The 25,201-nt window shown below is 38.3% G+C and overlaps 1 protein-coding gene across 4 annotated transcripts in view; it reads left to right on the plus strand.

Annotated features, from left to right (window-relative positions):
- LOC140160786 (cathepsin O-like) overlaps nt 1-25,201 on the plus strand; it is an 80,235-nt gene that overhangs the window by 4,535 nt on the left and 50,499 nt on the right. For all 4 annotated transcript variants that reach the window (XM_072184086.1, XM_072184089.1, XM_072184087.1 and 1 more), the window contains exons 2-8: nt 2,253-2,500; nt 3,227-3,438; nt 10,606-10,654; nt 11,950-11,963; nt 15,177-15,226; nt 16,529-16,712; nt 17,932-17,967. In XM_072184086.1, the coding sequence (XP_072040187.1) occupies nt 2,297-2,500; nt 3,227-3,438; nt 10,606-10,654; nt 11,950-11,963; nt 15,177-15,226; nt 16,529-16,712; nt 17,932-17,967 (749 nt within the window). In that variant the 5' untranslated portion in view covers nt 2,253-2,296. The remainder of the gene's footprint in view (nt 1-2,252; nt 2,501-3,226; nt 3,439-10,605; nt 10,655-11,949; nt 11,964-15,176; nt 15,227-16,528; nt 16,713-17,931; nt 17,968-25,201) is intronic.

Genomic DNA, 25,201 nt, shown 5'->3' on the forward strand with positions numbered 1-25,201 from the left:
GACCATTCCAATCAATAACAGAAAAGAGCCATAATAGTTATCTCCTACCCAGCAACACTAGAAGTTTACTTCATATATTTCTTCCATTCTAAACTACAATGCATCACATTATTTTAATGTGTACATGTATTATCCCATTGGAACGGTCCAAAAATGAGTCTATTTGTTGTAGTTTCCCAATTATCTCAGTGACAAGGGAACGGATTTTGATGATTTATGCACCAATTTGAAGAAGACACTTCATGGATTTTGAATCTTCAAGAAAGTTTTAATTTTACTGCCGATATTATAAGTTACGCCCCCTGAATGATCCACAGGGCCTAGTCCGAATAATCAGACCCAGAACAAAATATTAATTTCTGACATGATCATGTTCTGGGTCTGAACTGTTTCCATTCGAAATCTTGATGCCAAATTGGACAAAAGAAGCACATGGTCCTACTTCACAGTTTTTTAATCCCCTATTCATGTTGCGTGAATCACTCTATTGTGGACCATCCTTTTGATACTTGAGTATTTGGACAAGCGGAACAGTTTTTACAGGCCCTTTGTCTACCTCTCTGTTTGTAAACAAACGAGGAGGTCGAAATTGTCCTCCTCTGCGAATACGAAAGGCAGCGTAATAGTACGGCACTACACAGGGCCTATTTTTTATATTGAGACACCCTGTATACCCAAAATGCTGGAAGGGTTTCTGACCATTTTGTGCTGAAATAAGAAGGTAAAGTGAAAGAAATCCTACTGGCTATTTTGGCTATTTTCAGTAGTTCAATCATGTGACATGTCAATAGGAGGACATAAAGTCATAATTTTATGAATTATGACTTTATGTCAAACTTTGTTCTGTTGACCTACAAACACAACAAATTTGGCTGATTCCATTTAGATGCAAGTTGGGACATGTGTAAACATTACAAATATACCAAAAAATCAGGTTTGAAAAAAATGAAATTAACCAATTTCATTATCGGTGAGCACATTTATGGCTAGACTTATTGAGAAAGAGGTAACTTATCCATAATACCATACTATGGTAAATTATGACCGGTGGTCCAGTTTTTTACACTGTAGTCTATATTGAAATACCCGGGGAGGGGGGGGGTACTCAGTACAAATGACCATACGGGGACGTGCCGCAAACATGGGTAGCATTTTCAGGCTTCTGGTATATCAATGACCCCTTTTTCAAAGCCTATTTTGGTATATTAATGGGTCCTTTTTTCAAAATTTTCTCAATTTTTTCGGAAATACACACACGCTCAGCTTCTCGGCTGCCTGTTTTACAACTGATATCTGTATTAAAGAAAAAAGAGAATGGATATGGGTGCTCATACTAGTTGTACTAACATATAGTGGTGTGTGTCACTCATTCACAGTGTCAGACTAGCGCCTTGTACTGCTTGCAGTCACTGTGGTGTGTGGGATTGTAGAATTTGGCATGAATCAATGAATCTAAATATATCACTCATTTGCTTAATTTTCAATTGATGAACTTCATATAAAATGCACATAATACTTTATAAATTAAATTGTAAATTTCCCGCCAAACGCGATCCTGCATGCATCCTTAAATAGTTTTTGCATGACCATGCAGTGTTACATGGCCAAAGTGAAGTAGATAATATGTTGAATTGTTGATGGCTGGTAATTCCTCCATCCCTAGTTAGGGAGGACAGCCAAAATGGTTCACTGAGCTCAGCCAAGGTTCGCTGCCTTTGATAACACATTCTAGCGAAGGGGTACCCGGCTTTTGACAAAGCCCAAACCCATAAAAGCCTGAAGAAAACGCAACCAGGCTTCGCTATAATTTTACACACGCCACTCCGATATTGATCAAATCTATTTTATGACCATTCTTGAATTGACAACCCCTTGAGGCACCTAATTGCACCACTTTACACTTACACTTGTTAACACATTTAATATTGACTTTCTTATTAACTGCAGACACTGGGTCGTTATGTACTTACTGAACACAAAAGAAATTAATTACGGTTGTGTCTGTGACCCATGTTTATAATCCTGCTGCTTTGCTGAAGGTTCCGATGCATATCAGTAAACTGGTATAGTGTTCATTTGTTAATATCAAAGGCTCTTAGGAAGGCGAACCTTCAGTGAAGGCACCAAAGCTTGGCTGAGCTCAGCAAACCATTTTGGCTGTACATGTACTCCCTTAAAATGTTGATTGCCCTGATAAATTTCATTGGATTATAGGACCTATGCAATTTATTTCCATTTTTGTTTTCTTTCAGGCTTCATAACTTACATTTGAACCAAAGAGAATACTACCACAACAATGGACAAGTATCAGTATGTGAAAACAATGGGTTTATTGTTACTGTATGTCATCTGTACTTCTGTTAGACATGTGTCCACTAACACTATTGACAACAATGTCACCAGTGATCAAAGCTATGGAACTTTTAAAGATTTTATAAATATGTATAACAAAACATATTCATCATCAGAAGAGCTACGTGCCAGATTTGACATTTTCAAGGTAAGAAAAAACAAAACAAAAAATGACTTTGTTTGTGTTATTGTTCTAATGGGCTATTCCATTTAAAATCCACACTACCCCTGTGGAAGATTTTTGAAATATCTTCTACTGGGGGAGTATGAATTTCAATTGGAATTAACATATTAGGCAACTCCATTTATATTTCATACACCCTCTGAAAAAGATTCAACCGGAATCTTCCCCAGAGGGAGGATGAGTTTCAAATTGAGCTATCTAATGTGTTCATTCCATTTGAAATTCATTCTCCCCCTGTGGAAGATATTTCCAAAATCTTCCACAGGGGTAGTGTGGATTTTAAATGGAACAGCCCAATAAACACCCTTGGTATTGCCTTAAAAAAATACCAAAAAAAATGGGAGGGGACCCATTATTTTCCATCAAATTTCAATTTAGTAAATGAATGTTACATTTTGTTTTTTGTATAAGGTGAAACAAATTTAACTTGCTTAAACAGAAAAATATATACTACATGTATGTACATTATTTCATAACTTTTTTTAAAAGTTTTAGTATGGTATTTTCAGTATTTCATTGATGTTTTCATTGAAATAAATTAATTTTATAAAGATATGATGTACTATATATTTAGGTGATTTGAAAATAACTTAAGACTTGCTTTTTAACATATTTTCTCAGTCATAGAAAAGATTTTCATTGATTTGGTGATCAAAAGGTAACTAACTTTGATTTGATTTTGTTTACCAGCAAAGTTTGGAACGTCACAGAGCACTCAATGCTGCAAGAACTCATCCACATGATGCTCTCTATGGAGTAACACAGTTCTCAGATATGACACCCCAAGAATTCTCAGCTTCTGTGTTAGGTCATAGGTCACTGGGAGGTCAAAAAGCAAGTGCCTTGAAACCAAACTTTCAGTTTTTAAAAATTGTGAAAGATGTTGATCCAAAGTTTGATTGGTAAGTCTAAATAATTGAAACCCTCAGTAAACTATATTGAATTCAAAGCAAGTAGCATCAAGTGGATTGAAATCAGAGAGAGAAAAAAGAGATTGGAAGAGAGACAAAATTTGCCAGCGAAGTGTTACGTGTAATCCGATAATCACTATGTAAACTGGATCACGCTTTTGAGTTCTGCACCATGATCGAAATGATCGCAACACAAAGTCTATGGCATTTACTACCAATACCAAAAGGTGTGTGTAACCACTTCGCTGGCAAATTAGAAGCTGTGGAGATCAAACCAGTGCACTCATGATTTCTGGTTGAGAACCATCAGGCCCTTGAAACTTGATTTCCTGTTAACAGTCACCGGTGTCCACGTAAGCTGCGTTTGTATCAAGAATCTCCAAAAAATTCATTATTTGGTACAATTGTACTTAAGAATATTTTTGTAAATATTTTGGTGTTTTTTGAAGTGAAAATGGGCCGCAAAATCATTTCGGAAGCAGGGAATAAACAATTCAGTCTTCTGTGATCCCCTATTCATAGCTTGTCTTGTTTGTGTACAAGCCCTTGCAACTTTTTGTGAGAAATGGAAATTGGCAAAATAATGAATAACTAGAGCGGTTCTCGGCTTTCGCGGTTCTCGGCTTTCGCGGTTCTCATGTTGTGCAATTCTTTGCTGATATTGGAGTGAGATGGACTTCCTGTGTGGTTGTAGCTGGTTGTATATTGTTTCTGTTCAGAACCATGTGGGTTGGACGAGTCAATGGGTGGGGGCATTTGGTTATATTGTGAAAGTAGACTGTTTGGTTTTGAATATGGAGAAACAAATTGCTATGAAAGTGTTTGCAAAAATATAAACACACACTGGCCACCGCATTTGAATAAAATCTGAAAAACTTTCAAGTCTTGTGTGAACTTGTTTTGTTTGTATATCTGTTGATCATAATGATTAGGTTTGTCCCTCTTCATTTCTCCCAAAAACATATTGCTCCATTTGCAGCATATAATCCCTACAACTTATGAAAGGCCAGAGTTCTAACGATTTGCAAACTGAGGTAGTAAAGAAGTACAAGAAACTATAATTATTATTACTAGGCGATTACCCGTATTTGGCGGTTCACGGCTGTCGCAATTAGCTGGCTATTGGTGACTGTACCAACCAAAGAGGTTTTAAATAGAAATAGAGTCGCAATAGATTATATAATCTTTTGTTCGTTTGATGCCGATTAGAAGTTGCGACATCCTATTCATAAATGTGGTACCATTGTTTGAATAAAGGGTTCCGCCATTAAATTGGTCACTGATCCGGCATCATATTAACGCTCTACACAACAGGCGAGTATCAATAAGTGACCACACTACAGTCATGTGTAAGGGCAGTCATGTGTAAAGTGGTACCATTGTACTCACGTATCCCAAATGTGTACTTGTGTGGGTCTGAAGTATATAAGGAGGCTTTAGCTGTCGATGCAATCATCTTTACCACCCACCTGACGTTAGGCGTTTCATTTAAATAAATTGAATGCTCTCGCTGATCGATTACACATTAGAATGTATGAAGGCTGCCATGTCCAGTCCATATATCTATATTACACTATAATGGTAATAGCTATACGTATACATGTAAGTATAAGTATAGGCCTATAAAGGTTGTTTTTAAGAAATGTCCATTTAATTTTATTTTAAGAAGGAGATTGGTATAGAAATAGTGGCGTACCCAAAGAGGGAAGGGGGGTTGGGGAGGGCAGATTCACCTCTGTGAGAAGTCTTGGGAGGGAGGAGGGAGGAAGAGGGAGGAGGGATATGGAGAATGAGAGAGGGCTGGAGGAAGGAGAAATAAAAAGATATAATAAAGACAAGTAGATAAATAGAAATATAAGGAAAATGATGGGAATGAGAGAGGGAGGGTGAGACGGGACAATGAGAGCGAGGGAGTGATACAGTGTAGGCCTAGGAAAGAATAAGTACAGAGAAGGGAAAAGAAAGGAATGATGAATACATTTAATAATAAATATTAGGCCTATATAATAACTAAACACATAACAGCACTGGGCAGCCATTCGATGATGTCAATGCCTTTATTCGTTACGTAATTAAAACGCCCAGTCAGATGTATTTCACACCTACCAAACACAACTCACCCAATTTCGCAAACTGGACGTTGAATGTACACTCTCATGAATATTGATTGGCAACATTTTCCAATATGTCAGCGCTCTAATCGGAAACAATAGAACAATAGACCCTGCAGAGCGTTGGTACCAACCAAGTTTCATACCCATACGACAGTTTTTACTCATTTGACTTCAGATGACCCCTGGTGACCCCAAAATGACATTCCCACATTTGGTTTTAAATGGTGACTGTACCTACCAAGTTTGGTGCCAATACGAGAATTTTGAGTAATTTGACCTCAGATGACCCCTGGATGACCCTAAAATGACCGTTCAAATATTTGGCTCTAAGTTTCATGCTCATACAACAGTTTTTAGACATTTGACCTCAGGTGACCCCTGAGTGACCCCGGATGACCCCAAAATGACCTTCCCAAAATTTGGCTCTAAATGTTGACTGCCCCTACCTCGTTTCATGCCCATACACCAGTTTTGAGTAATTCGACCTCAGATGAGCCCTGGGTGACCCCAAATGACCTTCCAAATTTTTGCTTCTAAATGTTGACTGTACCAGCCACGTAATTTGATCTCAGATGACCCATGTGTGACCCCGATGACCACAAAATGACCTTCCAAAAATGTGGCTCTAAATGTTGACTGTACCCACCAAGTTTCATTACCATACGACAGTTTTTAGTAATTGACCTCAGATGACCCCCAAAATGACCTTCAAAAAATTTGGTTCAAAATGTTGACTGTACCCACCAAGTTTCATGCCCATACAACAGTTTTTAGTAATTTGACCTCAGATGACCCCTGGGTGACCTCGGATGACCATAAAATGACCTTCCAATAATTGGCTCTAATTGTTGATTGTTTTTTTTTTTTTACCTTCCAAGTTTCATGGCCATACGACAGTTTATAGTAATTTGACCTCAGATGACCCCTGGGGTGATCCCGAATGACTCCAAAATATCCTTCCAAAAATTTGGCTCTAAATGTTGACTGTACCCACCAAGTATCATGCCCATACGACAGTTTTTATTAATTTTACCTCAGATGAACCCTGTGTGACCCCGGATGACCCCCATAATGACTCACAAGTTTTTACTAATTTGAACTCAGATGACCCCAAAATGACTTTCCAAAAATTGGGCTCTAAATGTTGACTGTGTCCACCAAGTTTCATGCCCATCCAACAGTTTTAACTAATTTGACCTCAGATGACCACTGGATGACCTCGGATGACCCCGAAATGACCTTCCAAAAATTTGGCTCTAAATGTTGACTGTACCCACCACATTTCATGCCCATACGACAGTTTTTTATCAATTTGACCTCAGATGACCTCTGGGTGACCCTAGATGACCTTCCAAATATTTGGCTCCAAATGTTGACTGTACCCACCAAGTTTCATGCACGTACGACAGTTTTTACTAATTTGACCTCAGATGACCCCAAAATGACCTTCCAAAAATTTGGCTCTAAATGTTGACTGTACTCACCAAGTTCCATGCCCATATGATAGTTTTTACTAATTTGAACTCAGATGACCCAAAAATTTGGCTCAAAATGTTGACTGTACCCACCAAGTTTCATGCCCATACGACAGTTTTTACTAATTTGACCTCAGATGACCCCTGGATGACCTCGGATGACCCCGAAATGACCCTCAAAAAAATTGGCTCTATTTAAAATGTTGACTGTACCCACCACAAATTTCATGGCCATACGACAGTTTTTACTAATTTGACCTCAGATGACCCCTGGGTGACCCTGGATGACCCCAAAATGACCTTCCAAAATTAGGCTCTAAATGTTGACTGTACCCACTAAGTTTTATGCCCATGCGACAGTCTTTACTAATTTAATCTCAGGTGACCCCTGGGTGACCCCAGATGACCCCAAAATGACCTTTCAAAAATTTTGCTCTAAATGTTGACTGTACCTACCAAGTTTCATTGGCATATGACAGTTTTTGCTAATTTGACCTCAAATGACCCCTGCATGACCTCTGGTGACCTTGACCCACTAACCAATACACACTTGTTCTGCCTGGGGTCAAGATGCACCCACCCACCAAGTTTGAGGAACGTGCGACCCCTAGTCTCCGAGAAAGTGGTAAATAAGAAAAATGGGCCCCCTGACCTCAAATGACCTTTTACCTCAATGTATGACCTTGAACCTCACCCAAAAAAAGTAGCCAGAGTTTCTAACCATGACCCACCTATCCTGAAAATCTGAAGTCAATCCGCCCATCCATGCCCGAGATATATAGTCTCCGGACGGAAGCACGGATGGACGTAAGCACGGACATTGCAAAAACTGTAGGCCTATGCCTCGCGGTGGAGGCATAAAAATTTGGCTCTATAAGTTAACTGTACCCCCAGAGGATCACATGGTTTTGTTCATGATTTCCAAAACTGAAATTAAAACATTTTAGTGCAATGTCAACTAGAACCTACAAGACTATGTATAGCAGTTGCCTATATGCATGGTATATGGTTAAAGAAAAATATTAATGTAGTCGTGAGCAAAAACGATGTCTGAAACCATCTTGTAGGCTTAAATTTCTTTTCACCATATATAAGAGCAACGGAGTTAACTAAATACCTTCAGAAGACATAGTCTGTCATTTAGCAGTTAGATGGTTAATGAAAAATAATAATGTGCATGCACCATTCGAAGAATGATGGAAACCATCTCATTAAGCGTAAAATATAGGCCTATTTTTAATGTGCATGCATCCCGGGGCATGCATCAACCGAAATTCGAAAGGAAAGCGGTGTCGGAAACCATCTTGTAAGCCTATTCACTTTAAAATTGTTGACTAAATAAAAGACATAGCATTTAGCACGGGATGTGGCAGTTACATGGTTAATAAAAAATACACATAAAATTACAAATAAAACAAATTATTTAAAAGGCTTACAAGATGGTTTCCAACATATTTTTTCCTGGCTTTCGGATTGCGCATGCACATTAATATTTTTCATAACATGCAACTGCTACTATGCTATGTCTTCTGAAGGTATTTAGTTAACTATTTTGCTTTATTTGTGCAAAAAAATCAGATCGTGCATGCACATTAATATTTTTCTTTAATGGACGGAAATGTGGCACATGATACGTCCCGTATTTTCGGGTTTTTTAGTTAAAACTATGGAATGCAGGACTGTGTCAGTTGGCAGGTCTGTATTTCGCGGCCAAATACGAGTAGTGAAAATTTCTGAATAGCCTTACTTTTATATCGAACTGTTTTGAGCTTGGTAACACACTTGATAAATAATAACAGTGATAGTCTGGACAAAGTCTTATGCAATGCCTTCAGTTTGAAGCATGTCACACATCAAAAAAGATACCGTGGGTAAAGACTAGGACTTGTTTATTCCCTTATTTGGCAACGATACCAAACGTATATGTAGGGTGGATGTTTCGTACGGCCACGAGAGTATTATTAAGTAGCAAAAACAAGCTGTTTAAGGGTCTTTTCGTTATAAAATGACAGTGTTAAGGACTTGGTTTGGCTTAGAAAACGCTAGTTTTTGATGCTAATTAGACGTAACAAAATATTTTTGCTAATGATATGTTGAAATATAGGCCTAAACACATTTAATAAATAATCAAAAATAATAACGAAATCTGTAAGGTTTTAAACCCCTTTCCCAACTTTCAATTCGCCCACTACGATGTCCCATTCATAAGCTTAAGTACCAATTTCCTTGATATGTAATGTTAATAGCTGTTAATTATATAGGTTTGAGCAAGATCGATTTCTCTTTTATCTGCCGAATATTAGAACATCCCGTGCACTGCAATGCAGAAAAATTATTACGTCATGATATAAATAATATCAATTCGCCCAAGAAAATGAGTCACAGCCACTTTTGACCTTTGATCATGACTTGATCACGATTAGCCTCCATCCTTATCATGCTTACGTTTAACGGTTTAAAGCCGCACACAATCTAAACGTGCGTAGGTGTTAACATACTATTATACTTATATTATCGCACGATTGCACGCGATGACAAGTAGAGGACTATACACTCCGTGACGACTCTAGAGCGACCCAGTCAAACGGAGATACACTATGCAACTTCGAACTTGATCAAACCCTGATTGGCCATCAGCCAGTCTGAGATAGAAGTATACTACAGGTAAACGGTGGGTGTTGCCTAAGCATAACCGGCTCATGTAGCCCAACTTCGGTTCGATCGCACGGGATACAGAGTTGCCAATGCATATATATTGGGCGACTTGGCGGATGTTAAACTGAATTAGTACAATTTTGAGCTATTTTGGCTGCGTCCGTTTCTGTTTTTCTACATGTCTACTACGATTACAATTTAATAGGTGTCATCACTAGCACACACTTTACATATCCTGAAAGTGTCACTGTCCACAAGTACTTCGTTTGTTTGCTTTTTTGCATACACTGAAACACATCGACGATCTGTTGGTGGGTCTGTGGGCTAAGTAGCCCAACCCACAATGAAAAAGTTGCTTCATTATGAGCTGAAAAAAATAGTAATGGGAAATAGAGTTTCAGATTACACTAAGCCATATGAAATCGAAGAGGATCACTGTGGAAGCATTACTAATTGGGTACACACCGCTAAATAAATATTGCCCAATCTTGGTGCTTGTACAAGAGAAACCACACCTAGTTTATCAAAACTTAGTAAAAATGGGTGGGGGAATGCTTGGTATGCTTACTTTTTGTGGTAGGTGTACACATGCTCTGTGGGGCTTTCTCAATGTCTGACAACAGAAATATTAGTATTTCCCAATATTCTGAGATTTTAAGGCCCATTTGTTTCTCTAAGTTGAGAGGAAAGATAAACTACAGAGAGCGTCTATCTCTAGAATAAACTGGTTTGACTTGGGCAGATGACTGTAGATTATGAAGGCACTTATCTGAACCAAAACTGCATTTACAGGGGTGGACAATATCATAATTTTATAGAAAATTGATTTAAATCGCACTTCTGAAGTGTTTTGTAAGTTGCGCTAGAGATATTTAGTCTCTGACAGTAAATTGTATAATTTGGTTATCATGTAGGAGGACTCACAAACCAGCAGTAGTGACAAAAGTTCGAGACCAAGGATCAGTAAGTAGCGTATTTCATTGAATACAAAGTTATCTAAAGCATTTTCCACCCTGATATGGCAGTGCAATGACGTCAAAGCGTTGAGGCAGCTGTTTTGCGAGCGCATCTATGCAGCATCTTTAATCATGTGCATGTAGGCCAGAACTTTGAGCGAATATTAGCGATTTGTAGCTGCGCCCAATGAAATGCGCACTGCCACATCAGGGTGAAAAATGCTATACGAAACGTGGTTGTACTTTAGTCTATACAAAGCCTACCTTGTTAGTTGAAAATACAGAATATTTTTGTGAAAGTACCTTACATGTATGTATTGCACTGTAGGATATCAATTAATGCATTGCATGCTAGCTATAGACTTCAACATAAATTTTTAAAGATATTTTCTCAAAATATCAAGAGCTATCATAATAACCACTGAACCAAAGGCTTGTGTGTGTGCATTTTAATGCATTTTTCATGCTGATTCCAAATATTTTCATGAAAATGTACAATTCTGAATAATTTTACTTTTTACAGAAAATTTGAAACTTGTTGTCTGCAGTCGACACCTGTGTGAGGAGGGTTAAAATGTTGTTGTATTCTGACACGTTTGAATAAAAGGAAGGGGATTTTAGTTAGTATAACAGCCAGAGCTTGAATGGCAACTGTTGCTACTTTAAAGCGGTATTTTGTGATCCATAGCCTCACCCTCCTTTTTTTTTTTTAAAAAGTTAAGATTTTTATACCACTGGAAACCTCTGGCTACATAATGTTTATATGCAAAAAATATCTTTGCTGATTAATTCACTTATCAAAAATATTGTCAAATTTGTATTTATGTTCTGTTAACAGAACAAAAATTACAGCACAGTGGCCTATGGAGCAATGTTATATACATATTCATGCATAACTGGCAAACGTGAATTCAAAATCAACTGAAATATTGGGAATAAATTTTTGTGTGGATATCTACTCAAACATAATCATAAAAAGAGGATGCTGGAATCGCAATATACTCCTTTAACTCTCTACATATGGGTGTTGACTGCAGATGACAAGTTCAAACGTTTTAGAAATGTACATTTTCATGACTATATTTGGAATCAGCATAAAAAATGTGTTAAAATGAGTACAAACAAGTCTAGTATTGGTTCAATGGTTCTAGCTCTTGATATTTTGAAAAAAATATCTCAAAACTTGGACTCAATTTAGAAAAAATGTTATGTTTTCATTATTAACCATAGACTTTCTGTTTCTCTCTATGTGTAATGGACCATCACCATCATATCATTTGGTCACTATGGTTTCAACATTAGTGTGGAGGCTGTTGGTAAGTGAACTTGATTTGTTTGTTTACTATATAACTATTCGCTGTAGAAGTGGTTATATAACTGGATTAATTACCATAGCAATGGGCGCGCAGTGCACACCATCCTTGAATGTATATCGACCTGTACTAGATGTTACACTGTTCCACTGCATGGCACAGAGATTATCAAAGAACGGTTACGGTTCGCTATCTCTAAGGACCGCTATCTCTAAGGTTCGCTATTTCTAAGGTTCGTTATCACTAATTACGAAAAAGGTCCACTATACCTAAGGTTCGATATCACTAATTTTGAAAAAGGTTCGGTATTTCTAAGGTTCGATATCACTAATTTTAAATAAGGTTCGCTATCACTAATTTATTGAAGGTTCGCTATCTCTAAGGTTCGCTATCACTAATTTAAAATAAGGTCCGCTATCTCTAATTTTAACAATCCCGGTATCCCTAAGGTTCGCTATATCTAATTTTAAATAAGGTCCGCTATCTCTAAGGTTCGCTATCTCTATGGTTCGCTATCACTAATTTTAAATAAGGTTCGCTATCTCTAATTTTAAATAAGGTTCGCTATCTCTAATTTCAAATGAGGTTCGCTATAGCGGTCCTTATTTAATGTTAGAGATAGCGGACCTTATTTGAAATTAGAGATAGCGGAACTTATTTAAAATTAGAGATAGTGGACCTTATTTAAGATTAGTGATAACGAACCTTAGGTATAGCGAACCTTAATCGAAATTAGTGATAGCGAACCTTAGAGATAGCTGAACCTTGATTAATTAGGGATAGCGAACCTTAAACAAAATTAGTGATAGCGAACCTTAGGTATAGCGGACCTTTATTGCAATTAGTGATAGCGAACCTTAGAGATAGCGAACCTTCAATAAATTAGTGATAGCGGACCTTATTCAAAATTAGTGATAGCGAACCTTATTTTAAATTAGTGATAGCGAACCTTATTTAAAATTAGTGATATCGAACCTTAGAACTAGCGTAACCTTATTCTAAATTAGTGATATCGAACCTTAGAAGTAGCGGACCTTTTTTAGGTATAGCGAACCCTTTTCTATTAGAGATAGCAGGATTCTGATCTCCATAGACTTTACACGTTAGTGATAGCGAACCTTAGAGATAGCGAACCTTAGAGATAGCGGACCTTAGAGATAGCGGGATGTCACCCAAAGAACAGGGATAAAGACCTGGATCGTAATTCTATAGAATATTCATATCATGCTGATCACTCTCACCTGTAAGATTAGAATCTTTGAAAAGGGTGGTATTGTATTCAATCTATATTGCAGACATACACAGGACTTGCGTGCAACCTGCTTATAGTGCCGGGCGATGCATTCAAAGATAGTGTGCATCCATTGCTATGGTAATTAATCCAGTCACATTGGGCAGGAAAAACCTCTTATGTGTCATTGGTCCCTGAACATGGCCACAAACACATACATAGGAGGTTTTCCTGCCCAACGACAATAAGCTATACTAAGAAATACAAGACATATCTCCTACAAAACCAGGAACATGGCCAAAATTTTTATTCCCATTAAATTAGGATGCACAGCTGTAAATGCTTCCTTGCTGACCGACTACAAAAAGGGTCTTTCGCTAAAATCATTTCCTTTGACTTTAGAGCTTCTCAGCACTTTAAAACTTACAGTTTTTGCAAGTTGAAGGTTTGTTTGTGTGTTTGTTTTTTCTTTGCCCTGGGGTCATTTTCAGAGGGAAATTTATTCCTCGGTTCTTCCATATAGCCCAGCAAGACATCTATTGCAGAGAAACACCTTCTTGACAAAATGGGGAAAATTATTAATTGCTGACTTGATCACCCTATAGACCATTATACATCGCATTGCAGCTCCAAAAATAGCTTGGTGTTTCTGAAAATATATAGTACAACTAAATTTGAAACCTTAGCCAAATCTTGATAAAAAATCAGATCTTGATGCTTATTTTTGTATAGACAATCAACTATCCAGACCTAAGTTAGGATAAAGCATTAATCAGAGCCTAATTGTTTGTTTTTAAGCTTTTTCAAATGTATTTCTTGCAGTAACACAAATTTTTGCCCTGAATGCATCAGGAGATTCCTATTTACAGGTGTGAACTCATTAAGGGGGTACTACACCCCTGCCCAATTTTATGCCTATTTTTGCTTTTTTCTCCAAAATTATAGCGCATTGGTGACAAGTAAGATATGTATATTATAGGGCAAGGACTACAACTACTGCACTGGAAATTTTATTTCAGCACAGACAACAGTTGTGGAGTTACAGTCAAAATTAGGGAAAACCAATATTTGATCAATAAATCAATAACTACTAGCCTTGAGTTGGTGAATTTTCAGTGCAGTAATTGTAGTCCTTGCCCTATAATATACATATCTTACTTGTCACCAATGCGCTTATAATTTTGAGAAAAATGCAAATAGGCACACAATTGGCCAGGGTGTAGTACCCCTAAGCAATTTCAAAAGTATCATAATGAGAGCAAATCATGAGCCTATATTATATGCTGGTGTAAAACAGGAAACTTTCCTGTGTAAAAGTGTTTGCAAATTAACTCCAGTGTGGGAATTAATTCTCAATCTTCATGCGGATGTCAACTGCAGATGACAAGTTCATGGTGGTTTTTTAATTCAAAAATTTCCAAATTGTAAAATTTCATATTTGGAATCAGCATGAAAATTGCATTAAAATGAGTACAAAAAAGCCTAGTATTGGTTCAGTGGTTCAAATATCTCAAAATTTGGACTTTTTATGTGAAGCCTATGGCTAGGACACAGGGCATTAAATGCATTACATACTACCAATTGAAGAGCTTATTTTCAAACCGTGTTAAGTACACTATCCCATGTTTCTGATTTCCCTGTGCGATATTGCACTGTGTTGTGATATGCTAGGTATTATAATTTCAGTTGGATGCACCATTACAAAGCAAACAGTGGTAGACACTCTGTAACAATACTGTGTGAGGCTTTTGCTCCTAAATGAGAACAATAGTCATCTGCATATTGTTATGCAGCATTGTTATGGTAAATAATAGCTTGTTGATGGTACAACTCATTGTTGCTAATGTCGAACTTGTAAAAGTAATTGTATCTCACAAGTAAATGAGACACATGGGGGTGTGAACTTAACTCGGTTTGGAAATAAGCTCTTCAATTACAGATCTGAATTCATGTTCATACTAATGTTATTTTCTTTTAATTTGCAGGGCATTTAGTATTGTGGAATGTATGGAGACACAGTATGCCTTGAAAACAGGTACCAATGAAAATTGGCTATTCCATTTAAAATGCACACTCCCCCTGTGTAAGATTTTTGAAAATATATTCCACAGGGGGAATATGAATTTTAAATGGAATGAATACATTAGAAAGGTCCATTTGAAATTCAGCCTCCCTCTGTGGAAGATATCAGGATGAATCATTCTCAGGGTATGTATGAAACCCAAATGGAGCTGCCTAATGTGTTCATTTCATTTGAAAATCATACTCCCACTGTAGAAAATATTTCCAAAATCTTCCACAGGAGGAATGTGGATTTTAAATGGAATATCCAAATATACATTTTTTTTCATTTAACAGGCTAAGGGATGAAATCAAAACTTGACCAGCGGTTCTGTCCGGTTTAGAACAATAGCAACCGGACGGTACCGGATGGAACCGGCGGTCAACCGGCGGTCGAGTTTTGATTTCATTCCTAAATGATTGAATTCAGTCCCTGCAATCGTTAGATATCAGCACATATATAGTAAAGTTTGGTTTATCAAGGCTTTCCAAAGAGTGCCCTAAAACTAGAAAATTAGTTTTGTATTGTATAATGATAAATTTGGTAAGACATTCATATAAGCTTTGGTGTAACTGCTGCCATGCAAGATACTAGGATTAGGGTCAAGTTTTAGGGTTAAGATAAGGGTTAGGGTTAGGTTCTGGTTTTTATGGTCAGGGTTATTATGGGGTCCAATTAGGATTTATGCTGGTTTCATACTTTCCTGCCGCTTGCCGCCTTGCCACTCTGAAGATGGTTTTACTTCATTGCACAATCGCACCAAAAAACGCTAGCGGTGGACAGCGGCAAGCCGATATATCGATCACTCCACCGCTTTGCCGTGGCGGCAGCACCGCTGGGAGTTCAATTCAAGTCAACTTGGAGCAGTGCCGATCTGACGTATGAGAACAAAACACGATTTTGGAGCGGTGCTGAGCGGCAAGAGTGGCTTTCAGAGTCATGCCGCTGCCGCTCATTGGTGTGGCGCTCCTCTTGCAGAAAAGTACAAGCGGCATGATGAAGCGGCAGAAAGTATGAAACCAGCATAAATTGGGACTTTATAAGAGATAAGTTGGCGAGGCGGCTGAGTGGTCTAAGGTTCTGTACTCTATCACTGCATGCTTGTGGGCATTAGTGGCAAAACTAGGTTAATGTTTGTGGGTTTGAGCCCACCTATAGTGGCAAACTTTCACAAAATTTGTCTTGATTTTCCAGCAAAAATTCAGGTCAGGACTGGGGTTAGGGGTGATGATTGTTATTCTAAAGCTGCTTCTTACATTTCATTGTGTGTTTTAGGCAAACTGATTGAATTAAGTCCTCAGCAACTAATAGACTGTGCAGACACACCACCAGACCATGGATGTGGAGGGGGCAATCTATGTGCAACCCTAGAGTGGCTCCTAGATACAAACCAGACTATGGTTACAGAAAAAAAGTATCCGTATAAGGCCAAGACAGGAACGTGTAAGCACTATACAAGGTGAGTCTTATGCATGAGTGAATTAAGTTATAGGTTTTATTTACTTGGTCCATTTCATTTAAAGGGGCATTTTGTGATCCACAGCCTCATCCCCCTCATTTTTGTGCCACTGGAAACCTCTGGCTGCATAATGTTTATGTGCAAAACAATTCTTGCAGATTAATTCCTTTCGCAAAAATATCGCCAAATTTGTATTTTGTTCTGGTATACCAGAACAAAATTGCAGCACAGTGGCCTATGGACATGATGGAGCAGTGCAATTACACATAATGATGCATTACTCGCAAACACAAAATCGGAATCAACTGAAATTTTGGGAATAAGCTTTTTTAGTGGATATCTACTGAAAAATGTCATAAAAAGAGGATGCTAGGATCACAAAATACTCCTTTAATAGAGTGAACCCTTCTATCTGCGCCAATCCATCACAGTTGTATCCATGAAGACCAACTTAACCCTACTTGTTTTTGTTTTTTGGGTTGGCCTCAATAGAGATATTGGTAAAGCCCTCAACATATGGGTTATTGATCATTATAGTATTATTCAGAGAATATAGTCGACCTTCAAAATAATAAAAATTCAAGCTCCCCAAGTTTGACTACAACAATCGGTTCAAGCTATACCATTTTTGTCCTGATGTGGCAGGGAGGTCAACGCATTGAGGCAGCTGTGTCGTGTGCGCATCTATGCACGCCAGTGCTTTGAGCGAACACTAGAAATTTGAACCTGTGCCCAATGAGATGTGCACTGACGCCACTGCACATCAGGGTGAAAAATGGCATAGGTCAATATTTGAGTGGGATTTGCTATTTCCATAGAGTAGCCCTCTGACATTGACTTCTCGATCCAGGGAAAACCAAATCCTGCTCATGTTTACCCACTTGAATACAAAATAGTTTCCAAGTCGTACACATAGCACAATATTGGGCTGTTCTAGTTGATATCTATACACTGCTATGGAAGATATGATCATAATCTTCCACACATGGAGTGTGAATTTCAAATGTGGTTACTTAAATGGTTGAATCCATTTGAAATCTACACCGCCCCTGCATGGGAGATTAAGGTCATGTCTTTCATAGACGGTGTATGGAATTTCAACTAGAATAAGCCAATTTGACATGACAGGAATGTTGGAAGAAATAATCAATCTTTTGTAATGAGTTTTATTGAATTATTGTATGCATGGTTTAATTTTGTGTTACTTTATATCTCACAGTACAGACGTCAAGGTTGTGAACTATACATGCCGTGGGTAAGTTGATTTGTTGAATACATCCATAGTTTATGTCTTTTGTGGTCACAGGTACACCCCGTCAGTCCGAAACCCCATCAGTCCAAACCACCGCTAGTCCGAATTTTAAGCTTACCTAAAGCTAATCCTGGCCCTAAACCTAACCCTAATCCTAAACCTAACCCTAAACCTAACCCTAAACCTAACCCTAACCCTAAAAATTTGGACTAGCAGTGGTTCGGACTAACAGTGTTTCGGACTGAAGGGGAGACCCCGTGGTCACTATGGTATGTTTGTGTCAATCTGGGTGTGTGTGCTAAAAGCTTGTGAACAATTTATCTTTAGAACCTTAAGGATGATGATGACAAAACTTGGTTGAGGTAGCATGATCACAGGTTTTCGACCTGATTAGATTTTCACCAAAAATACTCAAATTTATTAGCTAATTGATACATTTGAAGATCCATGGATTACAGTGACATAAGTTAGTGGAGGTAGCAACATGACCAGAGGGTTTCTACCTCATCAGGTTTTCAGTGCAAAATATGATAATTAAGTACCTAATTTGCATAATTTATGTGTCATTTATATGTATCAATCCAAATAACCTTAAGAAAATAAAGGAAACATTTTGCAACATTGTCAGCATAGACTTTATAGGCATAGTAAAAGTGTTCTTGAGGGGACTGTACACAGGTTAATGTATAAATGTTGTAACCTGGTGATCCATCATTGTACAAAGTTTTGTCTTTTGTATGGGAAAATAGAGGTTATTTGTGTGGCCATCTTTGTGTGTTGGTTTAGTGATATGTTGAATGAGTCCAACAACTTCCATTCAATAACAAGGTTATCTTCTGCTTGGGAAAACAGAGGTCATTGGTGTGGCCATCTTTGTGTGTTGGTTTAGTGATATTTTGAATGAGTCCAACAACTTCCATTCAATAACAAGGTTATCTTCTGCTTGGGAAAACAGAGGTCATTGGTGTGGCCATCTTTGTGTGTTGGTTTAGTGATATTTTGAATGGGTCCAACAACTTCCATTTAATAACAAGGTTGTCTTCTGCTTGGGAAAACAAAGGTCATTGGTGTGGCCATCTTTGTGTGTTGGTTTAGTGATATTTTGAATGAGTCCAACAACTTCCATTCAATAACAAGGTTATCTTCTGCTTGGGAAAACAGTGGTCATTGGTGTGGCCATCTTTGTGTGTTGGTTTAGTGATATTTTGAATGAGTCCAACAACTTCCATTCAATAACAAGGTTATCTTCTGCTTGGGAAAACAGTGGTCTTTGGTGTGGCCATCTTTGTGTGTTGGTTTAGTGATATTTTGAATGAGTCCAACAACTTCCATTCAATAACAAGGTTATCTTCTGCTTGGGAAAATAGTGGTCTTTGGTGTGGCCATCTTTGTGTGTTGGTTTAGTGATATTTTGAATGAGTCCAACAACTTCCATTTAATAACAAGGTTGTCTTCTGCTTGGGAAAACAGTGGTCATTGGTGTGGCCATCTTTGTGTGTTGGTTTAGTGATATTTTGAATGAGTCCAACAACTTCCATTCAATAACAAGGTTATCTTCTGCTTGGGAAAACAGTGGTCATTGGTGTGGCCATCTTTGTGTGTTGGTTTAGTGATATGTTGAATGAGTCCAACAACTTCCATTCAATAACAAGGTTATCTTCTGCTTGGGAAAACAGAGGTCATTGGTGTGGCCATCTTTGTGTGTTGGTTTAGTGATATTTTGAATGAGTCCAACAACTTCCATTCAATAACAAGGTTATCTTCTGCTTGGGAAAACAGTGGTCATTGGTGTGGCCATCTTTGTGTGTTGGTTTAGTGATATGTTGAATGAGTCCAACAACTTCCATTCAATAACAAGGTTATCTTCTGCTTGGGAAAACAGAGGTCATTGGTGTGGCCATCTTTGTGTGTTGGTTTAGTGATATTTTGAATGAGTCCAACAACTTCCATTCAATAACAAGGTTATCTTCTGCTTGGGAAAACAGTGGACATTGGTGTGGCCATCTTTGTGTGTTGGTTTAGTGATATTTTGAATGGGTCCAACAACTTCCATTTAATAACAAGGTTGTCTTCTGCTTGGGAAAACAGAGGTCATTGGTGTGGCCATCTTTGTGTGTTGGTTTAGTGATATTTTGAATGGGTCCAACAACTTCCATTTAATAACAAGGTTGTCTTCTGCTTGGGAAAACAGAGGTCATTGGTGTGGCCATCTTTGTGTGTTGGTTTAGTGATATTTTGAATGAGTCCAACAACTTCCATTCAATAACAAGGTTAACTTCTGCTTGGGAAAACAGAGGTCTTTGGTGTGGCCATCTTTGTGTGTTGGTTTAGTGATACCTGTATGTTGAATGAGTCCAACAACTTCCATTCAATAACAAGGTTGTCTTCTGCTTGGGAAAACAGTGGTCATTGGTGTGGCCATCTTTGTGTGTTGGTTTAGTGATATTTTGAATGAGTCCAACAACTTCCATTCAATAACAAGGTTGTCTTCTGCTTGGGAAAACAGTGGTCATTGGTGTGGCCATCTTTGTGTGTTGGTTTAGTGATATTTTGAATGAGTCCAACAACTTCCATTCAATAACAAGGTTATCTTCTGCTTGGGAAAACAGTGGTCATTGGTGTGGCCATCTTTGTGTGTTGGTTTAGTGATATGTTGAATGAGTACAACAACTTCCATTTAATAACAAGGTTGTCTTCTGCTTGGGAAAACAGAGGTCTTTGGTGTGGCCATCTTTGTGTGTTGGTTTAGTGATACCTGTATGTTGAATGAGTCCAACAACTTCCATTCAATAACAAGGTTGTCTTCTGCTTGGGAAAACAGTGGTCATTGGTGTGGCCATCTTTGTGTGTTGGTTTAGTGATATGTTGAATGAATCCAACAACTTCCATTCAATAACAAGGTTGTCTTCTGCTTGGGAAAACAGTGGTCATTGGTGTGGCCATCTTTGTGTGTTGGTTTAGTGATATTTTGAATGAGTCCAACAACTTCCATTCAATAACAAGGTTATCTTCTGCTTGGGAAAACAGTGGTCATTGGTGTGGCCATCTTTGTGTGTTGGTTTAGTGATATGTTGAATGAGTACAACAACTTCCATTTAATAACAAGGTTGTCTTCTGCTTGGGAAAACAGTGGTCTTTGGTGTGGCCATCTTTGTGTGTTGGTTTAGTGATACCTGTATGTTGAATGAGTCCAACAACTTCCATTCAATAACAAGGTTGTCTTCTGCTTGGGAAAATAGTGGTCTTTGGTGTGGCCATCTTTGTGTGTTGGTTTAGTGATATTTTGAATGAGTCCAACAACTTCCATTCAATAACAAGGTTATCTTCTGCTTGGGAAAACAGTGGTCTTTGGTGTGGCCATCTTTGTGTGTTGGTTTAGTGATATTTTGAATGGGTCCAACAACTTCCATTTAATAACAAGGTTATCTTCTGCTTGGGAAAACAGTGGTCATTGGTGTGGCCATCTTTGTGTGTTGGTTTAGTGATATGTTGAATGAGTCCAACAACTTCCATTCAATAACAAGGTTGTCTTCTGCATGGGAAAACAGTGGTCATTGGTGTGGCCATCTTTGTGTGTTGGTTTAGTGATATGTTGAATGAGTACAACAACTTCCATTTAATAACAAGGTTGTCTTCTGCTTGGGAAAACAGTGGTCTTTGGTGTGGCCATCTTTGTGTGTTGGTTTAGTGATACCTGTATGTTGAATGAGTCCAACAACTTCCATTCAATAACAAGGTTGTCTTCTGCTTGGGAAAATAGTGGTCTTTGGTGTGGCCATCTTTGTGTGTTGGTTTAGTGATATTTTGAATGAGTCCAACAACTTCCATTCAATAACAAGGTTATCTTCTGCTTGGGAAAACAGTGGTCTTTGGTGTGGCCATCTTTGTGTGTTGGTTTAGTGATATTTTGAATGGGTCCAACAACTTCCATTTAATAACAAGGTTATCTTCTGCTTGGGAAAACAGTGGTCATTGGTGTGGCCATCTTTGTGTATTGGTTTAGTGATATGTTGAATGAGTCCAACAACTTCCATTCAATAACAAGGTTATCTTCTGCTTGGGAAAACAGTGGTCATTGGTGTGGCCATCTTTGTGTGTTGGTTTAGTGATATGTTGAATGAGTCCAACAACTTCCATTCAATAACAAGGTTATCTTCTGCTTGGGAAAACAGTGGTCATTGGTGTGGCCATCTTTGTGTGTTGGTTTAGTGATATTTTGAATGGGTCCAACAACTTCCATTCAATAACAAGGTTATCTTCTGCTTGGGAAAACAGAGGTCATTGGTGTGGCCATCTTTGTGTGTTGGTTTAGTGATATGTTGAATGAGTCCAGCAACTTCCATTCAATAACAAGGTTATCTTCTGCTTGGGAAAACAGAGGTCATTGGTGTGGCCATCTTTGTGTGTTGGTTTAGTGATATGTTGAATGAGCCCAACAACTTCCATTCAATAACAAGGTTGTCTTCTGCTTGGGAAAACAAAGGTCATTGGTGTGGCCATCTTTGTGTGTTGGTTTAGTGATATGTTGAATGAGTCCAACAACTTCCATTCAATAACAAGGTTATCTTCTGCTTGGGAAAACAGAGGTCATTGGTGTGGCCATCTTTGTGTGTTGGTTTAGTGATATGTTGAATGAGCCCAACAACTTCCATTCAATAACAAGGTTGTCTTCTGCTTGGGAAAACAAAGGTCATTGGTGTGGCCATCTTTGTGTGTTGGTTTAGTGATATTTTGAATGGGTCCAACAACTTCCATTCAATAACAAGGTTATCTTCTGCTTGGGAAAACAGAGGTCATTGGTGTGGCCATCTTTGTGTGTTGGTTTAGTGATATGTTGAATGAGTCCAGCAACTTCCATTCAATAACAAGGTTATCTTCTGCTTGGGAAAACAGAGGTCATTGGTGTGGCCATCTTTGTGTGTTGGTTTAGTGATATTTTGAATGAGTCCAACAACTTCCATTCAATAACAAGGTTATCTTCTGCTTGGGAAAACAGTGGTCATTGGTGTGGCCATCTTTGTGTGTTGGTTTAGTGATATGTTGAATGAGTCCAACAACTTCCATTCAATAACAAGGTTATCTTCTGCTTGGGAAAACAGTGGTCTTTGGTGTGGCCATCTTTGTGTGTTGGTTTAGTGATATTTTGAATGGGTCCAACAACTTCCATTCAATAACAAGGTTATCTTCTGCTTGGGAAAACAGAGGTCATTGGTGTGGCCATCTTTGTGTGTTGGTTTAGTGATATTTTGAATGAGTCCAACAACTTCCATTCAATAACAAGGTTATCTTCTGCTTGGGAAAACAGAGGTCATTGGTGTGGCCATCTTTGTGTGTTGGTTTAGTGATATGTTGAATGAGTACAACAACTTCCATTTAATAACAAGGTTGTCTTCTGCTTGGGAAAACAGTGGTCTTTGGTGTGGCCATCTTTGTGTGTTGGTTTAGTGATACCTGTATGTTGAATGAGTCCAACAACTTCCATTCAATAACAAGGTTGTCTTCTGCTTGGGAAAATAGAGGTCATTGGTGTGGCCATCTTTGTGTGTTGGTTTAGTGATATTTTGAATGAGTCCAACAACTTCCATTCAATAACAAGGTTGTCTTCTGCTTGGGAAAACAAAGGTCATTGGTGTGGCCATCTTTGTGTGTTGGTTTAGTGATATTTTGAATGAGTCCAACAACTTCCATTCAATAACAAGGTTATCTTCTGCTTGGGAAAATAGTGGTCATTGGTGTGGCCATCTTTGTGTGTTGGTTTAGTGATATGTTGAATGAGTCCAGCAACTTCCATTCAATAACAAGGTTGTCTTCTGCTTGGGAAAACAGTGGTCATTGGTGTGGCCATCTTTGTGTGTTGGTTTAGTGATATGTTGAATGAGTCCAACAACTTCCATTCAATAACAAGGTTATCTTCTGCTTGGGAAAACAGTGGTCATTGGTGTAGCCATCTTTGTGTGTTGGTTTAGTGATATGTTGAATGAGTCCAACAACTTCCATTCAATAACAAGGTTGTCTTCTGCTTGGGAAAACAGTGGTCATTGGTGTGGCCATCTTTGTGTGTTGGTTTAGTGATATTTTGAATGAGCCCAACAACTTCCATTCAATAGCAAGGTTGTCTTCTGCATGGGAAAACAGAGGTCATTGGTGTGGCCATCTTTGTGTGTTGGTTTAGTGATATTTTGAATGAGTCCAACAACTTCCATTCAATAACAAGGTTGTCTTCTGCATGGGAAAACAGAGGTCATTAGTGTGGCCATCTTTGTGTGTTGGTTTAGTGATATTTTGAATGAGTCCAACAACTTCCATTCAATAACAAGGTTGTCTTCTGCATGGGAAAACAGAGGTCATTAGTGTGGCCATCTTTGTGTGTTGGTTTAGTGATATTTTGAATGAGTCCAACAACTTCCATTTAATAACAAGGTTGTCTTCTGCTTGGGAAAACAGAGGTCTTTGGTGTGGCCATCTTTGTGTGTTGGTTTAGTGATATGTTGAATGAGTCCAACAACTTCCATTCAATAACAAGGTTATCTTCTGCTTGGGAAAACAGAGGTCATTGGTGTGGCCATCTTTGTGTGTTGGTTTAGTGATATTTTGAATGGGTCCAACAACTTCCATTCAATAACAAGGTTGTCTTCTGCATGGGAAAACAGAGGTCATTAGTGTGGCCATCTTTGTGTGTTGGTTTAGTGATATTTTGAATGAGTCCAACAACTTCCATTCAATAACAAGGTTATCTTCTGCTTGGGAAAACAGTGGTCATTGGTGTGGCCATCTTTGTGTGTTGGTTTAGTGATATGTTGAATGAGTCCAACAACTTCCATTCAATAACAAGGTTATCTTCTGCTTGGGAAAACAGTGGTCATTGGTGTGGCCATCTTTGTGTGTTGGTTTAGTGATATGTTGAATGAGTCCAGCAACTTCCATTCAATAACAAGGTTGTCTTCTGCTTGGGAAAACAGTGGTCATTGGTGTGGCCATCTTTGTGCGTTGGTTTAGTGATATTTTGAATGAGTCCAACAACTTCCATTCAATAACAAGGTTATCTTCTGCTTGGGAAAACAGTGGTCATTGGTGTGGCCATCTTTGTGTGTTGGTTTAGTGATATTTTGAATGAGTCCAACAACTTCCATTCAATAACAAGGTTATCTTCTGCTTGGGAAAACAGAGGTCATTGGTGTGGCCATCTTTGTGTGTTGGTTTAGTGATATGTTGAATGAGTCCAACAACTTCCATTCAA

The sequence above is a fragment of the Amphiura filiformis genome, chromosome 9 (genome assembly GCF_039555335.1).
Source record: "Amphiura filiformis chromosome 9, Afil_fr2py, whole genome shotgun sequence".
Classification (NCBI taxonomy): domain Eukaryota; kingdom Metazoa; phylum Echinodermata; class Ophiuroidea; order Amphilepidida; family Amphiuridae; genus Amphiura; species Amphiura filiformis.